Source organism: Martes martes, assembly GCF_963455335.1.
Source record: "Martes martes genome assembly, chromosome: 9".
NCBI classification, from domain to species: domain Eukaryota; kingdom Metazoa; phylum Chordata; class Mammalia; order Carnivora; family Mustelidae; genus Martes; species Martes martes.
The window spans coordinates 68,424,944-68,451,312 of NC_137896.1; the positions used below are offsets into that span (position 1 = coordinate 68,424,944).

A 26,369-nucleotide genomic window follows, 5' to 3' on the forward strand; every position below is an offset into this window, starting at 1 on the left:
AATCTTTAAAAAAAAGACAAAAAAAAAGACTGGAGAGTAACAAGTAATGATCCATTTCTTTTTCAGAAAGATGGAAAACAGATTCTAGAAACTATAGACCAGAAAACATCAACTCCAGTAATTTCTTCTAGGATTGGCAATTTATAGTTGGTGAGGTGTTTACAAATAAACAGAGAAACAAAACTAAAAATTACTAGAAAATAGGTTGGATTCATTAAGAATATCACAGGACAATCCTAATTTCATGTTCTCATCCCACATGGTGGTTAAAGCACCTAAATCTTCTAGAAAATTCATCTGTTTGCTTCTTCGCTCATATGTTTCAAACTCAGGTCAAATTCATGTCCCAAACTTTACTTTTGTTTTTACCCTCCCCATCCTCTGCCAGTCTGCTCCTCACATAACTCAGTAAATGACACTGCCATCCACTAGATTGTAAATGCTAGACTTGGGCATTATTCTTTGGCCTCTGCCTCACACCTCACAGCAAATCCATCATTCACATCCGAGGATTCTGAGTCACCATTTGCCTCTCTGCATCTACAGCCATCCCTGATGACTTGATTCCCATCTGATTCTTAGTGAGCAGAGACTGCTAAGTGGCCTACAAAACCATATGTAACGAGTTCTGTTTGTTCAGGATCTAAAGAGCTTAGATGGTCAGAACTAGAGAAGTGAATAATTATTATCACTTGGGCAGTTCTCATTCTAATAGGTTGATTAGAATATCTCTGTGTCAGGCTCAGCAGAGGCATTTGGTTATTCTTCACAGAAAATTCAGAGGTGAACAGGACTTTGGTATCCAGGGCAGGGAGATAATGCCATGTCAGGGTTCCTGGTCCATCTGGAGGTGAGGGCAGAGCATGGCGTCCAATATTGACTAGGGTCTCTGAGTCCTAAGGTATTAGTTGAATATTTTTTCTTTTCTTTTATTTTTTAAGATTTTATTTATTTATTTGAGAGAGAGAGAGAGAGAGAGAGAGAACATGAGAGGGGGAAAGGGCCGAAGGAGAAGCTCACTCCTTGCTGAGCAGGGAGCTCAATGTGGGCTTGATCCCAGGACTCCAGGATCATGACCTGGGCCAAAGGCAGTCGATTACACAGCTGAGCCACCCAGATACTCAAGTTGAACATTTTCAACATTATGGAGCTATGTTTTGGAATATAAAGGATAGAAAAATATGAATATGAAATTATGTACTATTTTTAAGAAGGCTTCACTTTATGGCATTCCCAGATATTAGAACCTTGACATACCTACAAGGCTCTGTACAATGTATTTGACATAAATACCAAGGTCTAACTTCAGGTGACCCAAGAATTGTGAAATATGGCTTTTTAAAAGCTTTAAAAAAGGAGATTAGAACAGGTATATAACTTCAAGTCCTCAAGAGAAGAAATAATCATACTTTCTTCTCTTTCTCCATTTTCCCAAAATGGTATTTCCTTTTTAAAAGTTTTTATTTAGACTATATTATAAATTCTCTTCCTCCACTCCCCATGACATCTTGAAATGATTAAGAGTCTTAGGGTCTTGCTTCTGGGGTCCAATCCTGGATGTGCTACTTGGGCAAGTTGCTTAATTGTTTTATTCCTAGTTGCTTTATCTGCAAATGCAGATAATATTAGGGTCTGGCCTACCTGGTTACCCTGAGGAATAAATGAGATAATACAGGGAAACACGTGGAGCACATAGTAAGTACTCAATACTGTAAGCCCAATTATTTGAGTATATTGTTATTATGTCTGGAGTCTCTGGTGTCTCCCACTTTGCTATTGTCTTTGCCAAATCATTTAACTTCATTCTTCTCAAAAGCCAGGAGGACTCCTGATCATTCCAAGTTCTGGCTTTGATTAGCTGGCGATTGGCACAGCTTGACCTTCCTTTACGTGACAGCTACTCTGTCAGTCCAGAGAAGCTCCTTTCAGTTCATTCCAATGTGATCTAATCCGATTGAGTTCATCTTGTCAATTGAATTTAGTGCAACTCATTCATTTTATTTATTCAACAATATCTCCTGAGGTCTAAGTCATCCATAATACTTGCCAAATCTAAGTCAGAAACAAGTCATGGGAATCCTTGTTTTCTGAGGGTTTTACAAATATGAATGCCTTCTGTAGCTTCACATCTTTCTTAGTGGAGAGAAAATAAGAAAGACTCTACCCCTCTAGGGGTTAAAGGACTTTTCCTTTAAACAATCTTGAAGTAAACAACATTTAGCCAATTCCAGTTGCTGGGAAATGCAGTTCTGATATCTAAGTGGTTCTAATTATTCCTACTGAAGGGGTGGGGGGCGGTTCCTAAAGGGTGACAAATCTTCCCTGGAGGGGGTAACAGACAAATTATTCAACTTTGCTGAAAACAAGAGGGTGGCTGTTGCAGGGCTCAAACAACAGTGAAATAAACAAAGACTGGGCTTTTCTATTTAGTCAGAAGGAATTGATCTTCCCTGGAGTGTCACTGAGACTATAATGATTATTGGAAGGGAGATAACTTAGGGTAAGACAAAGACAGAATTAGATGGGTTACGGATCAGTAGCTGATTTTGACTGCCTGTCCTGAAGGCAGAGTTAGAAAAGTACAGTAAATGGGGAGGCAGGATATCTGAAACATCTTTGAGTTTATCTTTCTAAAATCATTCATTCATTTCATCTTTTTTTTTTTTTTTTAACTTGGGGATCAACAAACGAAATGGTAGTTTCAACTTAATTCTAGGAAAGATTGTCTAGATCTAATTGAAGCCAATTTGCTTACTGTGTAAAAGAATAAATTAACCTAATGTTTAAATAAGTGTCTCTGAAGGAGTTATTTATTTTAGATTACATGTGGCTTTAGATCCAAAGATCTGCCAGGCGTAATATGATCTCAGTTGTTCCCCACTTCAGGCACTTGAAACAAATAAATGAATAAAAAACTAATTCTGTTTGAAGAGACTTCAAGTGACTTAAGTAATTTGTATTTCTTAACTACAGACTAAGGCAGGATCTAATCTGTTCTACATTCAGTTATGGAGATTTCTGAAACCTTTTATTACAACCCGATCAGTTTCTATGAACTATATCTTAGTCCTTTTTACCTAAACTTTCACAGATTGTTAAAAGGGAACTTCATTTTCTTCCTGTTAGACAGTATTTCTTGACCTTGAAGATCTGGAACGGAAATGCTCCAATTTCCCCCACCCTCACCTGAGTGTATACTTGGCACATTTCTAGCAATGAAATTGATTTAGCAGCAGTACTATTTCCTTCAGGAGAAGAAACCCTTTCTTTGATTTGCTGCTCTGTGCCTAGCTCTCCATGTGTTCTTCCTGCTTACCATGCATCTCCTTTAGTGTACCGTATACTTAAAGCTTTTTAAAAAATATCTAGCTCCAGTGTCACCTTTCCGAGGAAGTGCTCTATATTTAATCTCAAGCATAGGGATTTGTCCCTTCAGAGAACGTACACAGTGCTCTAATTTTGTTCCATTTATTCTCTCCTTATGTCATCACATGATAAACTGAAAAGCCTTCTCTTCCTGTGAATGTGTATGTGTGTGTGTTTACTCTCTTCAGCTACATTAAGAGTTCATGGGTCAGGGCTGTATCTTTGGCTCTTCTATCCCAGCAAATGGCTGTACACAGTAAGTATTCAGTAAAGGTGTGTTGCTGGAGGAGCAGGTTGTGCATGATGTACTGTTTGGTTTAGGGTCTCAATGATTTTTCTGTGAAGATGCTGAACTCCGGGTTTTGATACTTTCTTGGCTTGTTTTCCATTCGGTACCACTGCACACTCTCTGTTGCTGAAAATACTTAAGTCAAATGGTCAGGACTGTAAATACACAGGGAGAAGGTCATTTTGTCTCTATTCTGTTCAGGAGAAAATAAATCTGTTCTTTCCTGTGATCTAACAAACTGAAGCAGACCTGGAAAGCACCCTTTCAGTTGTAACTGTATTTCCACCGGTTTTGCACACTGTATCATGGTTTTTAAGAAACAGTGAGGCCGATAGGAAGAGCAGTTGTTAGTGGCCTTACTTTGCAGGTGATTCAGCCATTAACATTCACCAGACCAGTATTTAGGACATGTGTACTGAATTATTTAAAACTAATAATGTACGTGGAAAACATTAAAGTAAAAAATGGGATGAAAAACTTTAGCTGTGATAACATTTCTTTCCTCCTGGCTTGTCCAAGTGTTCCCTTTGTTCAAGGGCACACAAAGAACCTCAGAAATGATTATCCTGGGTACGAGACTGCTTTTTTGGTTTCTCCAACAACCTACTCCCGCTCTGTGTTGTCTGATCAAGAACACAGTGGTGAGATAGACTTTGAGCATAACAGTGCGAGGAACTATGCTGACCTGCTCTGTAGCGAAACTGGTGAAAATTATAAAAACAAAGGAAAATAACAACAACAAAAACTATCCAAAGCCTTTGAAAATGCTCCTAAGGGCAAAGAGCAAAGAAGGAAACATCTATTTAAGAAAACCTATGAAAAAGGCAAGAGTCTGTAACATTTAAACCAAAAATCATCGTTTCTCTCTCCTTTCCCATCTCAGAAAGGCAGAGACTCTACTCCAGACCGTAGCAACCAAGAACATGGGTTCCTTCTCCCTCCAGCTCCACCTGCAGGACCCTCTTCCCCAGAGGAGCAGGACTTCAGCTTATCTTATTCTGCCTCCAGGTGCCTGTTGCTGAGGCTCTGTCCTGGGCAAATGCAGTTAGGAAGTGGGGCTTTTTTCCCCTTGTCAAGCCACACTTATGCATCAGAGGCTGTCTCTTGGGTGTAGCCTGCTGAGAATCCTGGGGCCCCAGTAGCTCCTGCCTGGGCACATGAGGTGGTGCTTCCATGGCCGAAGAATCAAACCGAGAGTATCTTAGGTGGCTACCCTACCTTTCACCAAGTGCTTAACTCCTAGAAGGAGGATCTCAGAGAGAAGTTGCCATTGAATCCACTCCTGGTTCCAGTGCTGGAACTGAGATTTTGTCTAGGGAGGTAGAGGGAAAGCAGTCTACAAAACATATATCTGGTATCCTCTTCCCAAGGGAAAGGACTTCATTTGCAATGGAGCATGGAAAAGTTTAAGCCTAAGAGCATTCTTAAAACCAGTAGAGGTGTGGTAAAAGGCGATTGGGAGATTCATGGATCTAATAAGTATCTAATATAGGCTGGCTAGTTTGCAGGAAAGAACTAGGAAAATAAGACAGCTGGAAGAAGCCCTCTCAGAGCCAGAACAAATATCAAACACTGACCTCAGAAATTATTTCTTAGAAGGAGCCACAATTTGTTTAGTCTGTAAAGAAATTTCGGTCTCCATGGGATTGCTGAGAATCGTAACATTATCTGTCTGCAAGTAATACAGATTAACATCTTGGTGTGGTCAGGAAAAAGTGAAAGAGAGCCCTCCCAGTACCACTTTACTCCCAGGATGACTGCGGGTGTATGCAGCCCTGTATCTCCCTGAGAACACTAGAGTCTTTGACTAAAAGAACCCAGCCAGTCACTAAGTAAACAAACAAATAGCAAGCCATGGAGGGAGAATCAGTACCCAGAATGCTATAATATCTTTTCTAAGACACCAACTTTCAAGCACCTGGGAGGCTCAGATGGTTAAGAGTCTGCCTTTGGCTCAGGTCATGACCCTAGCGTCCTGGGATTAAGTCCCACATCAGACTCCATGCTCCCTGGGGAGCCTGTTTCTCCCTCTGCCTCTCTCTCTATCGCTCATGAATAAATAAATAAAATCTTAAAAAAAAAATATCAACTTTCCAGCCCCAAATTATGAGGCATACAAAGAAACAAGGAAGTATACCCATATAGTAGAAAATAAGGTAAGCAACAGAAATTGACTCTGAGAGTAACAAGGTAGCCAAATTTAACAGAAAAAGATAACAGTCATTTATGACTATTGTAAATATGTTAAAAAAAGTAAAAGCATGATTAAAGCAATAAAGTACAATGACAATATTGCATCAAATTGAGAATATTAATAAAGAGAAACTATTTAAAAATACACAAATTTTACAGTTCAGCAGTACAGTTGAAATTTTGTTAAAGAATTGGAGGGTCTCCACAGTAGATTTTAATCTGCAGAAGAATTAGAAAAAAATAGATCAATAGAGATAAGTCAAGCCAAAGAACAGAGAGAAAGAAGAATGAAGAAAAATGAAGAGAGCCTTAGAGAAACAGGAGCCAAAAGAAGGGACACCAATATGTGTGTAATGAGAGTATAGAAGAGGAGAGAGAGAAGAAGAAAAAATATTTAGAGAAGTAATGGTGAGAACTTCCCAAATATTTTGAAAAACAATATCCTACAGTTGGTAAGCTCAATAAACTCCAATAGGATATACACACCAAGACCTGTAAACAGATATATTACAGTAAACATGCTTAAAGTCAAAGAAAATGAGAAAAATCTTAAAAACAAAAGAAAAAGTGCCATTACTTGCAACAGAACCTCAATAAAACTAGCAGTTCACTCTTCATGGAGGCCTGGGATTGTGGGATAACACGTTTGAAGTGCTCAGAGGAAGCAAACCTGTGAACCAAGAGTGCTACATCTAGAAAAGCTATCTTGCAAAAATGAAGGCAAAATATTTTCCAAGATAAGTAAAAACTGAGAGAATTTGTTGGTAGCAGACCTGCCTTAGAAGAACTAGTAAAGGAATTGATTCAGGCTGAAGCAGGTGACTCCAGATGGTAGTTCACATCCACACAAACAAAGCACTAGTAAAAGTAATTATGTAATGATAAAAGATTCCATAAATGCGTATTTTTTTCTTTTTTTCTTTTAACTGATAGGAATAGAGCTTTATAGGTGTGACATTCTCTCTCTCATTCTTACTCTTACTCTGGAATTGATCTAGTATAAACCCAAAGCTGATTCTGATAAGAACAACTGTTTAAAAAAAAAAAAAAATCTCAAAAACATAGTGAAAGAGATCATTAAAGAAATGAATAGGCTTCTTGGAAAAGATCCACTTAATATGAAAGACAGTTGTAAAGGATGAATAGAGGAACAAAAAAGACATATATAAAACAAAAAGTCAAATGGCAGATATAAATTCAACCATATCAATAATATTAAATACAAATGAATTAAACAACCTAATTATGAGATGGAGATTGTCAAATAGGATATAAAAAACATGATCTAACTATATATTCTAAAGGACACAGATTATATTCAAGGACAAAAATGATTGAAAATAAAAATATTAGGAGAGACATATCTTGTAAAAACAGCCACAGGAGAGCTGGAGTGGCTATCCTAATATCAGGTAGGAGATTTTAAAACAAACAAAAAATGTTAGTAGACAGAAAGAGGGATGTTTTATGAGGATAACAGTTTCAATCATCAGGAAGATAAAATGATTATAAACATATAGGCCCTTAATAACATGGCACCAAAATACATGAAATGAAAACTGACAGAAATTAAGGGAGAAATGGAAGATTCAACAGTAATAGTTGAAGACTTCAACACCCTACTCTCAATAATGGGTAGAAAAACTAGACAGATCAACAACTGTATAGGACCCTCAAACACCACTATTAGAAACAACAACAACAGGTACAAATTCTTCTCTAGTGCATATAGAACATTCTCCGGAGTAGATCATGTGCTAGGCCATAAAAAACATCCTCAATAAATTTGATAAGTTAGAAATGAAGTATGTTGTCCAACAACAGTGGATTGAAATATGAAATCAGTAGCAGGGAAAAAAATGGGAACTCACAAGTATGCTAAAATTGAAAATATATTACTAAATAGCCAAAGTATCATAAGTAAAAAAGGAAACAAAATACTTTGAGGTGAATGAAAATCAAGACATAGCATAGCGAGATGTAGCTAAGGCAAAGCTAAGGCAATGCTTCTAGGGAAATTTATAGCTGTAAATGCCTATAGTAAAAAAAGACATTAAATCAACCTTCCATCTTAAGGTAATGGGAAAAGAAGAGCAACCTAAACCTAACTTGAGAAGTAAGAAAACAACAAAGAGTACAGCAGAAATTAATGAAGGGGAGAATAGAAAAAAATGAAACCTAAAGCTGAGTCTTTGAAAAGATCTAAAAAAACGGGCAAACTTCAGTTAAAATGACCAAGAAATGAAGAGAGGACACTCAAGTTACTATAATCAGAAATGAAAGAAGGGACATTACAATTGACTTTATGGTAACAATAAGGAATGCTATGAATAAATGTACTCAATGAATTAGATAACTTAGAATAATTGAGAAATTTGTTAGAAAGGTGTAACTCCTGCAACTGACTCAATAGGAAATGGAAAATCCAAATAGATCTATATCAAGTAAAGACAATGAGTTAGTAAAAAAAAAAAAAAAAAAAAAAAAAGAACTCCAAAGAATATTTCCATAACCCAGATGGCTTCACTACTGAGTTCTACCAAATACTTAAGGAAGGATTAATACCAGTTTTTCAAAAAATCTACTAAAAAATTTGAAGGGAACATTTTCTAACTCATTTTATGAGTCAGATACTACCTTCATATCAACACCAGACAGACATCACAAGAAAAGAGAACTATAGACCAATATCTCAAAGGAATACAGATATAAGAATCCTCAACAACACTCTAGCAAACCAAATCCATGTAAAAAGATTATACATGATGATTAAGTGGGATTTATCCCAAGGATGCACAGTTAGTTTAACATCCCAATGTTATAATGTCACACATAATATTGACCGGATAAGAAAAATTAAACATTTCAACAGATACATAAAAAGTTTTTGATAAAACCTAACAGCTTTTTTTGATAAAAATTATTCAACAAACGAGGAATAGAAGAGAACCTCCTCAACACGATAGAGGGCATCTATGAAAAATCTACAGCCAACACCATACTTAATAGTAAAAAACTAGTTGTTTTTCCCCAAATCAAGATGAAGACAAAGGTGTGTACTCTTGGTACCTCTACTTCAAATTGTATTGAAGATTCTAGGTGGGGCAAGTAGGCAATAAAAAGTAACAACGACATATTATACAGAGTAGAAAGGAAGAAGTGAAAAATATTTCCATTCACAGATGACATGTTCTTCTATATAGAAAATCCTGTAGAATCAACGAAAAACCTGTTAGAACTAACGAATTCAGGTAGGGTTACAGTTTACAAGATCAGTATATAAAAATAAGATTTTTTATATACTTAAGTATATAAAAAATCAATTTTATATACTTGTAATGAACAAACTGAAAATTTTAAAATAATTTCATTCATTAACGTATCAAAAAGAATAAAAACAGTAAATTTAATAAAAGATGTACAAAATGTGTAACTTAAACTATGAAACATTGAAAGAAATTATAGAAGATCAAAATAAATGGAAAATCATCATGTTTATGAGTCAGAAGACTTCACATCATTCAGGTGGCAATAATCCTCAAACGGAGTTGTAGACTCAGTACAATCTCTTATCAGAATCAGCTCATTACTTTGTAGAAATTGACATGTTGATTCTGAAATTCATACAGAAGTGCAAACTAAACAATCTGGCAAAAGAACAAAGTTAGAGGACTCATGCTTCCTGATATCAAAACTTACTAGAAAGCAATACTGAGGAAGACAGTGTGGTACTTACAGGAGAATAAACATACAAATCAATGGAACAGAGCTGAAAGTCTGGAAATACATCTATACCTTTATGGTCAGCTAATTTTCAACAATGGTGCCAAGACCATTTAATAAGGAAAGAGTAGTCTTTTCAACAAATGGTACTAGGACAACTGGTTATCTACTTGGAAAAGAATGAAGTTGGACAATAACATAATATCACATACAAAAATTCCAAATGGATCAAAGACTGCATGTAAGAGTTAATACTGTAAAACTCTTAGAAGAAAACATAGGAGTACATCTTTATGACCCTGAATTCGGCAAGGGGTTTTTGATTACAGATATGACACCAAAACACAGATAACAAAGTTTTAAAAATATATATTATATTCTATAAAAATTAAAAGCTTTGTACTTCAAAGGACACCATCAAGAAAGTGAAAAGACAGGGCGCCTGGGTGGCTCAGTGGGTTAAAGCCTCTGGCTTCGGCTCAGGTCATGATTCCGGGGTCCTAGGATCGAGCCCCGCATCGGGCTCCCTGCTCAGCAGGGAGCCTGCTTCCCTTCCTCTCTTTCTGCCTGCCTCTCTGCCTACTTTTGATCTCTGTCTGTCAAATAAATAAATAAAAATAATCTTAAGAAAAAAAAAAGAAAGTGAAAAGACAATTCACTGAATGGGCCAAATGTGCAAATTATACACCTGATTAGGGACTTGTTTCTGGAATGTACAAGGAACTCTCACAACTCAATAATGAAAGGACAACCAACTAAATAAAGGGCACAGAATCTGAAGAGATATTCAATAAAGAAGGGATACGAATGGCCAATAAGCATATAAAATTATGTGCCACATCACTGCTCATAAGATAAATACGAATCAGAACCACAATGACATATCACTTCCTACTCACTGGGATGGCTAGAATAAAAAATGTCAGATAACAACAAGGATTGACAAAGATGTGGAGAAATAGGCACCTCACACATGAGAACATAAAATGGCTCAGCCACTTTGGAAAACAGTTTGTGTATTAAACATCAAGTGACCATATGACTCGACTATTCCACTTCTAGGTATATACCAAGAAAAATGAAAACACATGTCCACACGAAAACTTATACGAAAATGTTTAAAGTAGCAGTAGCATTATTTATAATAGCCATAAGGAGAGTAATCGAAATGTCCATCAACTGACAAATGCTCAAACAAAATGCGATATATCTATGCAAAGGAATATTTTGAGCCATAACAAGAATGGAATATTGATACCTATTACAACTTGAATGAATCACGAAAATAGTATGCTAAGTGAAAGAAGCTGGTCACAAAAGCCTCATATAATTCCATCCAGAAGAAAGTCCATTGTAGAGAAATTTAGAGACCGAAAGCAGATTAGTGGTTGCTCAGGTCTGGGTGGAAGAGGGTAGGGAGGAGAGTGCTAGCAGAAGGATAAAGGATTTTCTTTGAGGTAATAAAAATGTTTTGAAATTGACTATGGTGATAGTTGCACACAACTGTGAATATACTAAAAACCACCAAAATGTGTTCTTTGAATGACTTGTGTGCTTGTTTTCTGTCTTAATAATGGTGTTTTTCAAAAGCAGGTGAAGGTCAAAGGAAAATAACAGTAGAATTCTGATGCTCATAAAATCTGGAAAGTGTTCCCCTGGGTGTAAGGAGAGGCACAGGTGGTATGGAAGATTGTCTGTTCTTTGTGGGAGTAGAGAGGTAGGTTTTATAAGGAATCCAGACATAGAAATTTGTAAATTGTGGGTTTACATTTTTGGCTTTGGAAATAGAGGCTAGACAATAGCTTTAATCACCCACATGACCTTAGGCAAGTCATTTCATCTGGCTTGGCCTCATTTTTCATTCCTGAAGCAAGGGGAGACAGGAAGCGTATGCTCTCTAAAGTTCATGTAGCATCATAGTTCTCTGATTTGAAGAGCAAAGCAGATTTGCACAGATGAAGAACTGACAGATATAGATTTTTAAAAAGAGGGGAAATAGTTTTTGATGTCTATATTGGGTTGTATATACTGACTTGCTCAACACTCCAGCTCCTCTGGGCATATATGGAGGCACATTTGCCAAATTGTAATCTTAGTTAGCTACATCTCACTAAATCAGTTTCCTAAAGTGTATTCTATAGAACCACTTATGGGTTACATAAAATTGGAATGCTTCCGAGAGCCTTTAATATGTACATTGTGAATCTTTAGAATGGGGATAAAGCATGTAGTTTTTCCAAACCCAAGGTCATGGAAGACTTTTTAAAATTTGCTCTTTCTTGAGTGTCTTAAAAAAGTAGGGTTATGGGGAATATATTTTGAAAAATGCTATAGCAAAGGGCTAGTCTTCAAAAGCTTAAGATACTACTCTTCCAAGAGGGTTTCATATTTTAGCTGCAGAGTCTTAGAAGTTAAGACAATCTTGAAGGCTCCCAGAATTACTTTATTAATGGTGGCATTGCAACAAATAGCAGGGGAGATATTTTGGTTGAACTGAGCCAGTTTGGTGCTTCTCAAATTATATTACATAAGATGTGGACTAGTTAGAGCAAGGTGTTCAGACTTCAAACCACATCCAAGATGAGACAACAGAGGTACAGTTCCTCAAATTGGGAAGAAATCTTAGAAAAGAGGCTGTGAGGTCATATGAGATCACTAAGGATTTTTTTTTTTTTTTTAAACTCTGTGGAGCTTTTGTAACATCATCAGCAAGGTTCATTAACATTGCATGAAGACAATTTAGGGAATATCTACAGAGCTCTCCAAGCCTTCATCCAGCACTCCATTTTCACATAGCATTCACTTTTTTTTAAGCCTTTACACCTTCAGAAGATGAGCTTCTCGACCTGCTGACAGTTAGTTATTTCTAAGGGACTTGTCTTCGTAGGAAATGTGTAAGGGGCAACAGAGAGTGGAGTTTGCCCCACCAATCACCTCTCCCATAGGCACACACAAATAGCTCAAATGGCTCTTGAACATTATTAGACAACTTCTTGTTATTTTGCAGTTTATCAGTGGAAATGACCATTGGCATTTACTTTCCAGTCCTCCTCTGTTTATTCATGACCTTGCTCATTTATCTTCTGTCTGTGCATGTCCTCCCAATTGAGTAGTTACTGAGTACCCAGCCCTGGATGACTGCAAGAGAGGGATGGAATGCTGGCCCTCAGAGAGCTGACTGTATTTGAGAGACAAGATAATATGTAAGTTTTACATGATGGATAACTCCAGAATTGTGCATATTTACATGTAGATGAAGTGTTTAGATTGTTTTGCTTTAGAAGTTCAGAGCACAGGGGGTCCTCTTTGTCTTTTTCATGGTTAGTACAAAGACTGGGCATCTTTAAATTAGGTTTATTAGGAATATTAATTTCATTTCTGACACTGAGGGGCTAAATAACTTTGGGTTAGTTTTTCAATTACATTTTCTTTATTTCCAAAATGGGAACAGTGATAGCTATAGTACAAGACTGTTAGGTGAGATATTAGGAGAAATAAACAGTGTGGTGATATAGTAGGACTTCCTAGATGTTTGTTAAATTTGGTATTTCCTTCTAGTTTGTACTTGCTTGAAGGGACTGTCATTTTTTCCTCCATGTATGTATTATTTGGGGGGGGGGTTATTTATTTTAGAGAGAGAGAGCACAAGCTTGAGCAGGGAGGGGTGGAGACAGAGGGAGAGGGAGAGAGAGAATCTCAAGCAGACTCCCTCCTGAGCATGGAGCCAGACATGGGGCTCAATGCCAGGACCTTGAGATCCTGACCTGAGCCAAAATCAAGAGTCAGTCACTTAACCGACTGCACCACCCAGCTACCCTGATTCATTCATGCATGTATTGAGCATCTACTCTGTACCAGGAATATTCTACATGCTGGAATCCTTGCCATCATGAAACTTTTCTTCTGCTTTCTAGTAGGTGAAAATAAATAGCTAAGTAAAAACTCTCAAACTGTAGTAACCTTATGAAAGAAAAAGGTACAATGCTAGAGGATTGCTACTATTAGCAGAGTGGTCAAGAAAGGCCTCTCTAAGGAGGTAGCATTTTGGAAGATGCTGGAAAGATGAAGGTCAATAATGGGAAAAAAAGACATTATAGACAATGAAATGCAAATGAAAAAAAAAAAAACCACACCAACAAAACTTCAGGTGGGAAGGAGCTTGGTGTATTGGAAGAGTAGAAAGGGGCCCAGGGTGGTTAAGATTAGTGAAGATAGGCAAGTGGTACATGATGTGCACTATGCCTGTGGAAAGACAGGTAGAGGTCAGATCATGGAGTGTCTTGTAGCCATGGCAAAGCACAGAAGTTCCAACAAAGAAGGGATTTTGTTTGTTTTACTCAATATTGGATCTCTCACACCTAGAACAGTGCCTGCCATGGGAGATAACATGAAACACAGGCTGAATAAATTTTATTCCAAGTGCCATTCCAAGTAATTGTATGTCATACTCTTTAAAACTTTATCTAGCTGCTGTGTGAGGCTGGATTGTAGCTTAAGGGGAACCAGGAGAAAGAAGAGGTTGAGACTATTCTAATAGTTCAGGCAAGAGACAATGATGGTTTGAGCTAGAGTGGTAGTAGGGAAGATCAGAAGTAGAGACATTTGTGCTGTATTTTAGGGGTCAGATCTCCAGCACTTGCTGTCAGACTGGATTTGGGTGTGTGGGGGGCTTGGTGATAAGTGCATTTCTGTAGATGATGAAGCTTGCCAGAGGAGATTCTGAGCAGTTTAGGGGAGGGTGATTAATTGTACTATTTTCTACTTGTTTGGTTTTGAAATGCTAGTAAGAGATCCAAGTGGAGATGTCAAAGTTTCAGCTGGTTGATGAAGAGGTCAGGGACAGCATATATATATAGATAGATAGAAAGATAGATAGATAGATACACACACACACACACACACACACGTGTGTGTGTGTGTGTGTGTGTGTGTGTGTGTGTGTATATATATATATTTTTTTTTTGATTGTAGGTGAGGTGATATTTAAAACCATGGACTGGATGATATATCCCTGCAGAGAGTACAGGTGAACGAGAGAAGAGTGTCTAGATGAGGTCTGGGGAACTTCAACATTGAAAGACGGGGTAGCAGTGAAGAACTCAGCACTGATCCAGATCTGGCATGAGATGTAGGAGGAGGCTAGTATGGTGTCACAGAAGCTGGAAGTTCAAAGAGAAAACTGTTTCAAGCAAGAGGATGCTCACTTGTGTGGAGTGTTCCTGAGAGGCATGTGACATGTGGCTAGGGGAGTGACCATTGATTACTTCTGGCACCTGAATTGCATGACATTCCTCTTATACTCAAATATTTATTTTTTATTTGAAAAAAGATATAACCACAGTATAAAACATACAGAAAATAAAAAGAAGTTTACTGGTACCTATGACAAGGAAATTTTCAGTGGTTCCTATGGGAAGAGAACCAGATTCAGTGGGTTGAATAATGAGTGGAGATGCCTGAGAAGAGATGACGTAGTAAACAAATAACTAAATAACTATCTGTTTCCTCTTGAAATCCCACTGAGAAGATAGCCATTTTTTAAAAAGGCTTTTTATAAAGCCGCAAAGCCTCCTGGGAGCTGGTAAGAAATGTAGACCTTCAGGACCCACCTCAGTCTTACTGAACCAGGATCTGAATTTTCCCAATACATCCTTCTGATTTGCTTACACATTAAAGTTTGAGAAGTACTGACTTGGCAGACTCTAGAAAATGGAATCCTAAACAGATGTGATTCACCCTGCACGTCCCTAAAACACTCAGGAATTGGAGGCATTAGGGTCCCTGGAAGTGGGAGTGGGGAGAAAACAGGGTCAGGTGGCTAAAATAGAGAGGACGGGTAGAGGGATGAAGAGGCAGCCATGCTTCCCACTGGCAGCAGTCAGGCAAGTGCTGCTTTCCACCTGAGCAAAACAGCAAAGGGCTATACTTTAAAGAGAGTAGGACAGATAAGTTTCTGGACTGGAGGACACCAGATAATACTGATGACGGCTGAGGCCCTAGTCCTTTTCCTCAGCTACCAGAATGCTGGCATAGGGCTTCACCCTTTGGGTAGAAGCTTGGGAAAATCTTACCCAGGGAATCTGACCAACCCAAGAGGCAAGATTTACATGCGGACTCAGCAATTTCCCAACTTAATAGCCCAGCCATTTGCTTGTTTCTTTCCCTTTCTTCCTTCCTCCCTCCCTTCATCCCTCTCTCCCTTCTACCCTCCCACCTTCCTACGCTCCCTCCTTCCTTCCGTTGTTCCTTTGTTCCTTCCTGCTTCCTTTGCTGTTTTGCTCCCCACCCCCCCACCCCCCACCCAATCTCACCCAAGAGCTCTGCTTCCAGAGCTACTTTGTAATTTTCTCCGGAGCTATTTTGTAGTTTTCTTATCTGCCTATCATAACTGTTTGTTCTTCTTTCTCTTGTCTCTAGTATTTGTTTGGAGGAATGAGATGCCATTCCAAGACTGTATGTTCTTGCTGAAGGAGCTCAACAGATTTTCACAATCAGGGTCCTGATAAGCAGTTTTGCTACTATATGTAGAATTTCAGCTGACCTCTTTGCTCTTCACCATATTGTCATATTTGCTTTCATTGCCTTCTCAGTTTGTTTCCTAAATTAAAAGGGTGTTTCTTGTTGCGTTTTCCCAGTCTCTCCCCCACCCCCAATATATTTACTTACAGAAATTCTACACAGCTTGCTCACAAAACAAACACCAATTAAATGAAGGTTTCTTTTGTTCCTGCCTTGAAGAGAGATTAGCCTTTGTGGGTGTATGGCGGTGGCAAGGTTTTGGACTGACTCTTGATACTTGCTCAGGTGTTACCTGATGTTGGTGTGATCCTTCTTTTTCATTCAATTTGTTTTTCAATTCTAAAGCTAACATAGACATGCAAAACAGTTTGAAATTTACACAAAAGAAAATTGCTTACAAGTTCGGGAGCACTGAAAAATTCCTTCTTAGCGTTCCCCTTTGCCAAAGTAGAAATTTTTAAGTTGTGTCATTTTCAGAAGAGACATCTGGGCTTTGTTGAGACTAAGTCTACATGATTACTGGATTTCAGAGACGACACTCAGCTTCTTTGGGGAAAAGCTGGCATACACGGTCTGTTGATTGATGTAGTCTTTTAACCTCCTCTCTCCTGGTAACCACATAATAGTATTCATGAACACAGCCGCGTCGGGGAAAATTATAAAGTTGGCAAAGACAACAGTGCAGACTAAGTTTTCCCTTTTGGTGCTGTTTTCCACCTTCTGTATTATTCTTTTTTATCTCAATTCAAAGGACCCGGTCTCTTGTATTTGCACAACTTGAAAACTTCTAGTCACACTTAAATATCTGAACATCAGTCTGCTAAATCTTACCATAAATTTGCTGGTGTTCGTTTGTGATTCTCTTTTATTTGAGGTCCATTTTGTCCTTGAAAAATAAAGCAAGGATTTTCTGACCTTTTAAGGATGAGACTGTTGTGGAAGAGGCCCTGCCTGACTCCTGAAACCAACCCTTGGTGGTCAGAAGAGTCAATCTAGATGGCACAGACAGACGCCCTGCTTCTCACTCACTTGCCTCTGGTACGAAGCACACAAGCATCTTCTTATTGGCTTTTACTAGGCATCTATTCCTTCCAGTTCACACAATCTATGATTTCCGATTGCAACTTGCAGTTAGTTGTGAAATGATCAAGTTTGACAATGACTACTCTGGGTTCTCAGCAGGGATTTTCATTTTTGTGAGTAAAAGTGAGGAAAAACTATTGTTTTTATTTCTTGGATGTTCTTCTCTTAAAACAACTCCATGAGAACAGGCAGCATGCCGCATGCCTCTCCTGTTGATCCCTTTTTTCCCTGACAGCCTAGTACAGTGCCTTGTACAAATATAATCAAATATTTGCCATTGAAGGAAAGCTTAATGAAAAAATGAGCAACTTTACTTTGGTCTCAAAAACTGAATAATACTGAAGTAACATACTTGAGGTTGGAGAATAGAAGATCTATCTGGGAAAAGAAAGTAGTGCATGAAGCCAAGATTTAAGGGGATGAAAGATGAGAGTGAGGACAGGAGAGCTAATCTGAGGCCAAAGTATGGAAGACCTTACTGTCCAATGTAGGACTTGGGACTTTTATCCTAACTCTGTGTATTGGAGCCCACAGGGGAATTAAATGAGAGCAAGAGCTCAGAGCAAGAAGCTGGAGGGCAGCTGGTGGAAGGCACAGAAACCAGTTCAGAAGCTGTTATTGTGAGATGGTAAGGAACACATGAGTAGAGGCAAGCCTGTCTTCCAGGGATGTGATCCATCATCTGAACCAAAATTTAGTAGACTTTATCAGAAGGGACAGAATATTTTAAACTGGGGTCACTCCTGAAGAATCTAGCGCTCTAGGCTGTGGCTTTTCCTCATGAGAGGCCTCTCTTTTTCATACCCTTCTTATTCTGGGAGGACCGTGGATGAAATGTTCAGTGACCTCCAGTCAGCCCTCATTTACAGAGTTCCAGTCATTGCTGGAGATGGGATCTCCCACAAATCTTTGTTTAAAACCCCTTGCCAAATTGAAAATAACGAGAGAGAGGAGTATCTATATGAGGTTTCCCGTGTTGGATCTCAAAACAAAACTGTCTACTGAGCCTAAAGGAACCCTGCTCAACTCCCACCCCCCTAAATCCCCCAACTGAAATCACAGGATTGAGGAGTATATGCCTGCTAGACTCAGGCATATACTAGAAAAAGCTTATTGGCTTTGGGAGGTTTGGTGCCTGAAGATGTTTGTCACATCGAAGCACTTTAGAATTGAGTGAAATTTTGGCATTACTTTAAGTTTCCACCAATGTACTGACAAATTTTCTTTCTGATTCCCTCTATTAATCTCTCTGTCACTTAAATGTAGCTTAAATATCACTTAAATGTATATATTCCTATATTTTAGAGGTATTCATCAACTTTTGCATTAGTGGGATACCAACATTGTCTAATACTGTTTATTTTCCACTATTTCTGACATAGCATTCTGTGATGACTCAGTGTTAGCTCTTGCTGAAAGGGTCTGGGAGAAGGGATGAAAGTGTAGGTTCAAGCTACTTCTAAGACTAAAAATATCACTGAGTTCAAGGCTATGGCAAGGGTTTGGTTACTTTATTCCTTTTTTTTTTTTTTGCACATCCCTTAAAGTTTTTCAGATCAGTTGGCCTATTCCGTATGAAAGAACAAGGTAATGGCATGTTCAGGTCGAACACACAAAACATGCTCTGAGATATTTCAGGGGGAGGTCAGATTATTAACAAATATCCAGATCTCATTATAATCAGATCCTAAGCAATTAAAAATAATTACTCTCTTTCCTAGCTGACCTTGTGGGATATATAAGCTAGAGTCAAGTCTAAATAAAGCTAAATTGGAGAGTCTAAATCTAACAGCTTAAAAGTATAGTCCAGTCAACCACAGTGACTAGATAACCCAATTAGTGGCTTTGGGGAAGGATAATCAAAAGTTAAATGAATTTCCCATTCACTGCCAGCATATCTTGCTTCTGAAGCCTAGGCTTCTTTGGTAGAGGACTTGGGTGAGGAAGGACAACTCTCACCTTTAGGGTAAACAAAGGATTTTATCATCACCAAGCTAGCGGAATTTTGCTGTCTCAAGCCCCTACTCTTCAATTGCTGATAATGACTCTGTAAATTATAGCTCTCAGCCAATTCTCAGGGTAGAGTTCATCTTGTATTTTAAAGGATTCTTTCCCTGCAATATAATTTCTACTTTTCCCCTTTCAAGGTGCTGCATTATATAGCTACCCCTTTGGTCATTTTCCTGATTCCTCCACGGGGAATATAAACGTCCCCTGCCCCCAGCCCAATTAAATTCCAAATGTTGGACATACATATACCCTTTCTCACTAAAGTAGGTGCAAGATTTTGTTTTGAGAGAAAGGATTATGTATGCATTAACATAAAAACTGTGCTGTTTTTTTTCCTTCAAAGAAATATCTAAACAAGACAGTAGGAGTCTCGGGATATGGGCACCGGGGGTAATCTTCACAATGGGGGTGTTTGGTTTTGATATCCAGATAGAACTACAGTAATCAAAGCACATCTGGAGAACACAGGAAACCTCACATTCAGGGTCTGGAATCTGACCTTAATTGGCAAAAATTATATTTCTTTGAACATTTCTGCCTGGCTTAAAGTGATTTTGTTTAGGCAATGTCATTTATCTTTTCAATATTCTTGTTAGGTATAGAGAAGCAAGTATTATTACTTATGTCAGGAGAATTGAGTGACGTGCTTAGAATACAGAATGTTCAACTTTTTAACTTAGACTTTGTTCCTGATCTTTGTGTCTTTCTGAATAAATTAATTGATTCTAGAATGACATACAGGCATTTTCCTAAAACAAGCACATAAAAAAGGCAAGGAAAATAAGAAAGCTATCAAATCCTATAGTACCTCACCACAGGGAGAGCAATAATCATCTTTTATAAGAATCTTTTCCTTAGTACTGAGGAACGGAGCAAATAAACAGATGTAATTCCCCCTGATTTATTGTGTCATTTGTTCTACATGTAATTGAGGGCCCAGAACATACATCGTACAATAAAGAATACAAAAGAAATTTTCACTACAGTGGAGGAAATAGGACACACATGAAAAAATAAGGACAAAGTAAGATGAAGTGCGAAATGAATTGTACTAGCATTTGGATTAAATAAAGATGAAGTGGTCAGGGAAGACTTCATCAAGGAGGCAACCTTTGAGTAAGGTGATCATAAGTAGGTTGGATTTTAAGAGGCAAGAAAGAAGAAACTGAGGATAGTATAAACAGGAGGCGTAACATGAAGACACAGGGAGGCAGATATGCACAAACTGAGCTTAAGAGTGAGTCTTCATCAGTCTTACAGAGTAGATGGCTCCTGTTGGAGTGGAGTGAGAAGCAGTCAGAAAAATGAGCCACTGAGTGAGTTTGAATGGGGGAATCGTAACTTGGTGGCAATTGTATTTTAGGGAGAAAAATTCAATGACAGTGTGCAGGCTGGTTTAGAGAAGAGAACAATTGACTGAAGGGAGCTAAAGTAGGACATAATTATACAATCCTGGCTTTAGATGTTCAGGGCCCAAACAGATGTTGGCAATAAAGAATTACTAATGGGGGCCCTTGGTGGCTCAGTCATTTGAGCTTCTGACTCTTGGTTTCTGTTCAGGTCATGATCTTGTTGTAAGATCAGACTCCCTGTTGGGCCCCACACTCAGCGGGGAGTCTGCTTGAGAGTCTCTCCCTCCCTCTCCCTCTGTTCCTTCCTCCACTTGCATGTGCACACTCTCTTGTCCTCAGATAAATAAAATAAATCTTAAAAAAAAAAAAGAATTATTGGTAGTAGCAATAGGAAGGGAGTTTATAAAACTGATTGGTTATGGGCAATCAAGAAAGTGAGCCATTGATACCCAGCAAATCCAGAGGTCAGGAGTGGTTTTTACTCGTCTTATAATCCATTGTTTTCTTTTTCCTTTCTTCACCTCAGTCTAAGTAAACCTAGTTTCCACATGGCTATAGTCCTCACAACCATCTTCTTTATGAGAATACACTACATTCTTAAATAGCTGCTTCTCAGACACAAAGCCCTGAAACCCCAGCCAAAGATTTGCCTCCAGCTGATACTGAACACTGAGCTGGGAGTTCGGAGGTCCAGGCTGTAGCTCCAGACTTGACAAGGGATTCATTCTGGTGGCTGGGGTTGGATAGACCAGCCTTTGGAGTAGCCTTTCTTGGAGTGTGTTCTGCAGAATATTAATCTCAGAATATGTTTTCAGAGGGGAAAAAATGCACAATTAAACTTGTTTGCACACATCTAAAGCTCCATTTCCCTTTTGAAGATCACAGAACTTTACTGGCACAGTAAAAGTCTTCCTTTTGGCACACAGTGCTGATACATCCCTCAGAACTAAGGAAAGACAAAAGTAGCTCCTAGCTAAACAGTAATCTGTGATTCTGGAATAAGGCGAGTGATCTAAACCAAAGCAGCAAAACAAGAAATAAAAGGCAAAGGGAGAAATTAAAACAAAAAACTATAATTAGATAATTAAAAGTAAAGGCGGGTCATTTGAGATTACAATGAGATACAAGAACTTGATAGGAAAAGAGGGATCAACACAGGCAGCCTATAATAAAATCTCAACACCTATCTCCCTGAGTCAGCAGGGACCTCCAGTGGACCCTTTTCTCCTCTTAGTAATGAGGTCGTCTGACCCTGCTGAAGAAAAAGATGGCTGTACCTATGCTGTCACTTAGAGCTAAAATTTCAGATTTTGAATGGGTGCTCACATTCTCCCTAGAAATTGTTAACTCCAGGAAGAAAAAAGCAAGATTGAAGTGTCCTTTCTAGGTTGACTGACTGCCTCCAGTTGAAACTGAGTTTCTAGGGTAAGTCAGAAATCAAAATTCCTTTGACTGTGGTCAGAATGAAACTTCCCTGAGTTCTTGGCAAATATTGAAAGCCTAAAAGAACACATTTTCTTACTCAGAAAATAAGTGCTTAGAGAGTAAGTGCTCCAGCCACTGGGGGAAGGAGGAGATCATTCTTAAGTAAGTAAGAGATTATAAACTGTCTCAGAGTTACAAAGATCTCTGTATCAGTTGTTGAAAACATTCTCATACCTATTGATTCATTTGGTCATCATGAATGCCCTCTGGCATTTGTTTGTTTTTCCTAGTGTTCAACAGATGACTACAGCAAGGACGACCACCACCACCAGTACCTGAAAGGCATTGCCCTAGGTGTTAAATATCCATTGTCCCATATAGTCCTCACAGCAACTCTTTGAGAAAGGCTCACATTACAGTTTCCATTACACATCCATGAGACTATGTGGTAGAGTAAAGAAGAGTGTCATAGCCTGGGTTCAAACTTCAGTCTCTTGGATTCTAAAGACTATTCTATACTATCTCTGACTTGTCAAAAACAGTAAGAAGCCCCCCTGTGAACATTGCCTTGCAAGTCCCTCCATTCCTGCCCTAGCTCACCTAGTTCAGTACTTTCTCCATGGTGCCGTGTTGTTTCAGGCTGTCTCAACCCCACTTAAGCCAGTAAGACTTAGCCACTTTTAGCTACCATCTAAATCAGAAGTGGGTAATTGATAACCTGTGGGTCAAAGTGTGCCCTCTGTTTTTCTGTGGCTCATGAGCTGAGACTATTTCTTACCTTTTACACGATGAAAAAAAAAAATCAAAAGAAGAATATTTTGGGACATGCGACCATGATACAAAATTCAAATTTCAGTGGCAAAAATAGGGTTTTGCTGGAAAACAGCCATGCTTGTTGCACTTTGTCCTTGGCACCTTTCCTACAACTGTGACAGTTGAGTAGTCACAGCAGAGACTTATGGTCCATAAAGCCCAAAGTATTTATTACTGGGTCTTAAGCGAAAAACTACTGACCTCTGGGCAAATTCTAAGGGACATCTTTGTTTGTTTGAAGAGGAACAAATGAAAGGAGTCCGAGGCTTTCATTATACACAGCACAGAGAAGACAGAGGAACACAGGCTCAAGTTTGGATTCCAGCTCTGCCGTCCAGGAGCCACAGGGCTGACAGCATCCGAGTTATTGAACTTCTGGGCTCTTTGGTTTGTCTCATGTGAAAAATGGAGCAATAATACCAAACTTGCAGTTCTGTTGTGAACTTTTAATAAAGTATTTTGTGTAGAGCTTCAGGCAAATGGTACAGGCCCTTCCGTAAATGGAATGCACCTGCCTGTTGGTGGTGCTTTCCTCTTGCTTTGCTGTTAATATTAACATGGGCAGATGGTTGGGAATTAGGAACCTCTCATGATAGCTGGCATATATATAAAATGAAAGTGCTGCAAGGTAGATGGAATGATGGGATAAATTGTACATGGTAAGAGGTAGCAATTGCTTTCCCCTGGGTGAATCTGACTATGAAGCTGTGATTTGGTGATGGATTAAGCTGTTGCACTCATTGAAGCCCAGCTATCCCATCCACCTCTGCCTGGTGTGATCATCATTAAAGTCAACACCCAAATGCAGAAGACTACAAGGTGAATTAGAAATAGTAGCTGAACAAGCCATTTCATCTTTCCTCTGCCGGTGTTTCAAATAAGCCCCACCCAATCCTTTTAAAAACAAAACTAAAAATTATTGTTCTTGCATTCTAACTCAACATCTGAGTTCTAGTTCACTTGGCATTTTATCTGCTCTACAGTGATGAACACACTAACCTCAAAAATATCCTCAAATAATTTTTCTACACCTAACGACTAAAGCAACATTTATCTTGGTTGGTTATCTGCCAATAACAGGCAAATACTTTCTTCCCTTCCTTAGTTTTATGCAACTTTGTCCCCTAGTATATACACCGAAGGGAGGGGTTCACCCAGAGCTAGCATTTATCAAGAGTGATAAACACACGCTCTCCTACAATCTCTTTCTCAGTTGCATAGTGCTCTTGGGCAGAGACGTATTTTAGTCATTTACATCGTAGTATGAATTACTTTCCAAAAACCATATTCCTGCTCCTCCCATACTATATGCACATACTCCCTGAGGTTTGGAGTTTGGGAATGGATTTTCTTCTTTTCTTTCCTCCCTTCTTTTCTTTCGTTCTTCATTTTTTCTATGCAGAATGAAAAAAATCTCTCTTCTGATAAAGAGATGTCAGAAAGTAGATGGTCTAGTGCAGAAGGGAGTTTGGGATGCATGAGTATCACCCTAAAATTAAACCTTGCTAGGGATCGTCTGCTGTAGCAGTTGGTTGGCACTGCTTGGCTCATCTAGAAACATTGGAAGAAGTAGAGAGGTAGAAATGGGTATGTTTGTGAGGGAGCTATATCTTCTAGTATTAGCAATGATCCAACCAAACTGCTTGTGTTAAAACCATTTAGAAGTGAGGAACTTGAGGTTCAGAAAGGGTTAAACAATTACTCAAAGTTGGTTAGGAGCAAGTGACTTCTTAAAGGAGCTCAAGTGTGTTGACCTCCTGTGTTTGTAATGACCCAATAAACCAAATTTTGCATAGGCACATTCCTCCCCATAATCAGGAATATTTGTCTCATTGGAAGCAGTATAGCCAAAACACAGAGCTAACTAGTTATTTTCTCTGCCCCTGCAGCAGCCTCTGCGTAGGAACTGAGGACTTGAGATGACCAGGGAAACAGTAGCGAGTATAACTAACCAAGTGTGTGACCGTTTGTCCCTGAGTGACAACCTGAAAGGCACCACCATGTTTGAGTGTAGTGCTGGTAATCATGAACTGAATAGATGACTATACTTTGCAGTCAAATAAGAGTCATCTGTAGCTTTATGGGACCAAGAGTAAAACAGGCTTCCAGAATAGTGGCTTCTCTTTAAAAACCTTGGACTGAGTTTATCTACAACTTCTGAGCCTAACAACCTACTAGTACTCTGGGAAAGTAGAAATTGGACAGTCAGAATAGGCTTTGGGGGAAAGAACAGTAGACTATGAGTCAAAAGGCCTGATTTCTCATTTTGGCTTGCCTTGACTCATTGTAAGAGATTGGACAAACCTCTTGACTCTCTGGACCCCAGAATCCTCATTTGTAAAATGAAGAGATAGAGTGAAATGATGTCTAAGAATCTTGTCCTACTCTCAGAATCTATGGACTTCCTATTAAAATAGTTCAGTGACATTCTAAAGTTATGAATCACATTTTCCCAGCTGTATGAAAGATGATGCAATATTTTTTCCTGCTCACCACCCCCCCCCTCCTTTTCTCTTTCCCTTTCTTCACATCCCTTCCCCTCTCCTCCAACTCTGTTTGCCCGGGAAGCAGAAACTCAGTTCAGGAGTTATCTGCTGGAGTCTCCAAAGCGACAGTGACTCATGCCTTCTTGAAATTCAGTGTCTTTAGGAGACACGTTGTATATGCCACTTAAATCATGACTGTCTTTCTGCCTCTAATTCTAGGTCTTCAAAGTTTCTAGGTTTTATTAGTTTTACTTTTCCAGTTCTACCAAAGACAGTTTGGAACCCAAGAGCAAATGTGTGGAAAAGACTCAAATATCTTCTTTTTGCCTTTGGATTGAGTTTTCCACACTGCTCTTTCCTGGCAGCTGCTGAGACAAAATCTTTCTAAGATCCTGGGAGAGCTGCAAGCAGGGGTGTTAGGCTGGGGGAGTCTGTTTTACTCAAGCCCTTGGTCAGGGCAGAAATAATTCAGCCCAACAGTTATCAGCCTAATGTGAAAATAGTAATCGCATACAACACACAGATGCCAGCCCCACCGTCGTTCCCGCTGCCTCGGATACTCACAGTTCAACGGCATTCCTGGGGAGGTCGGAGGGGATCTCTGTCACCTTGCTCTCTTGGCAGAGGAAGACCCTGTGAGAGCAGTGACAGATCTGATGATGACATCCTGAACTTAAGCTCAGGAATGCCAGCACGGCGACCAGGAGCAAGGCCATACTTATTCATCCATCCACCTGCTTTCTTCCTGCATCTGCAGAGAAAAATCTCCACAGATTTCAGAAGCTTCACACAGCGCCCTTATGAGAAGAGATCTGCCAGGGTCATGTGACCCACCAGGGATTTTTTTTTTTTTTTTCCCCCGGTCATTTCCAGACAAAGAGCAAATTCCTGCGTGTCAGTAATGATTTCTGGGGCAAGATAAGCTACTCCCTTCTCCTTCTCTGTTGGATTTCTTGTACGCTGACCCGAGGGAGAGAGGAAATAGAACCTGGAATAGTTTACCTTAATTATACTGTAGAAGTGTCCCTGCTGGTCACTAGTCTTTCTTCAAGAAAGTGATATGATTGACTTTCTCGAAAAAAGACATGACCTACGATGTGAAACATCAGT

At 38.9% G+C, this 26,369-nt stretch overlaps 1 protein-coding gene across 1 annotated transcript in view; it reads right to left on the bottom strand.

The window, feature by feature from the left end:
• Positions 1-25,975, bottom strand: part of FSHR (follicle stimulating hormone receptor) — a gene marked incomplete at both ends in the record, with an annotated part of 158,707 nt that extends 132,732 nt beyond the window's left edge. The window contains one exon of the mRNA XM_080814021.1: positions 25,824-25,975. Within this exon, the coding sequence (XP_080670147.1) occupies positions 25,824-25,975 (152 nt within the window). The remainder of the gene's footprint in view (positions 1-25,823) is intronic.
• Positions 25,976-26,369: the final 394 nt, after the last annotated feature.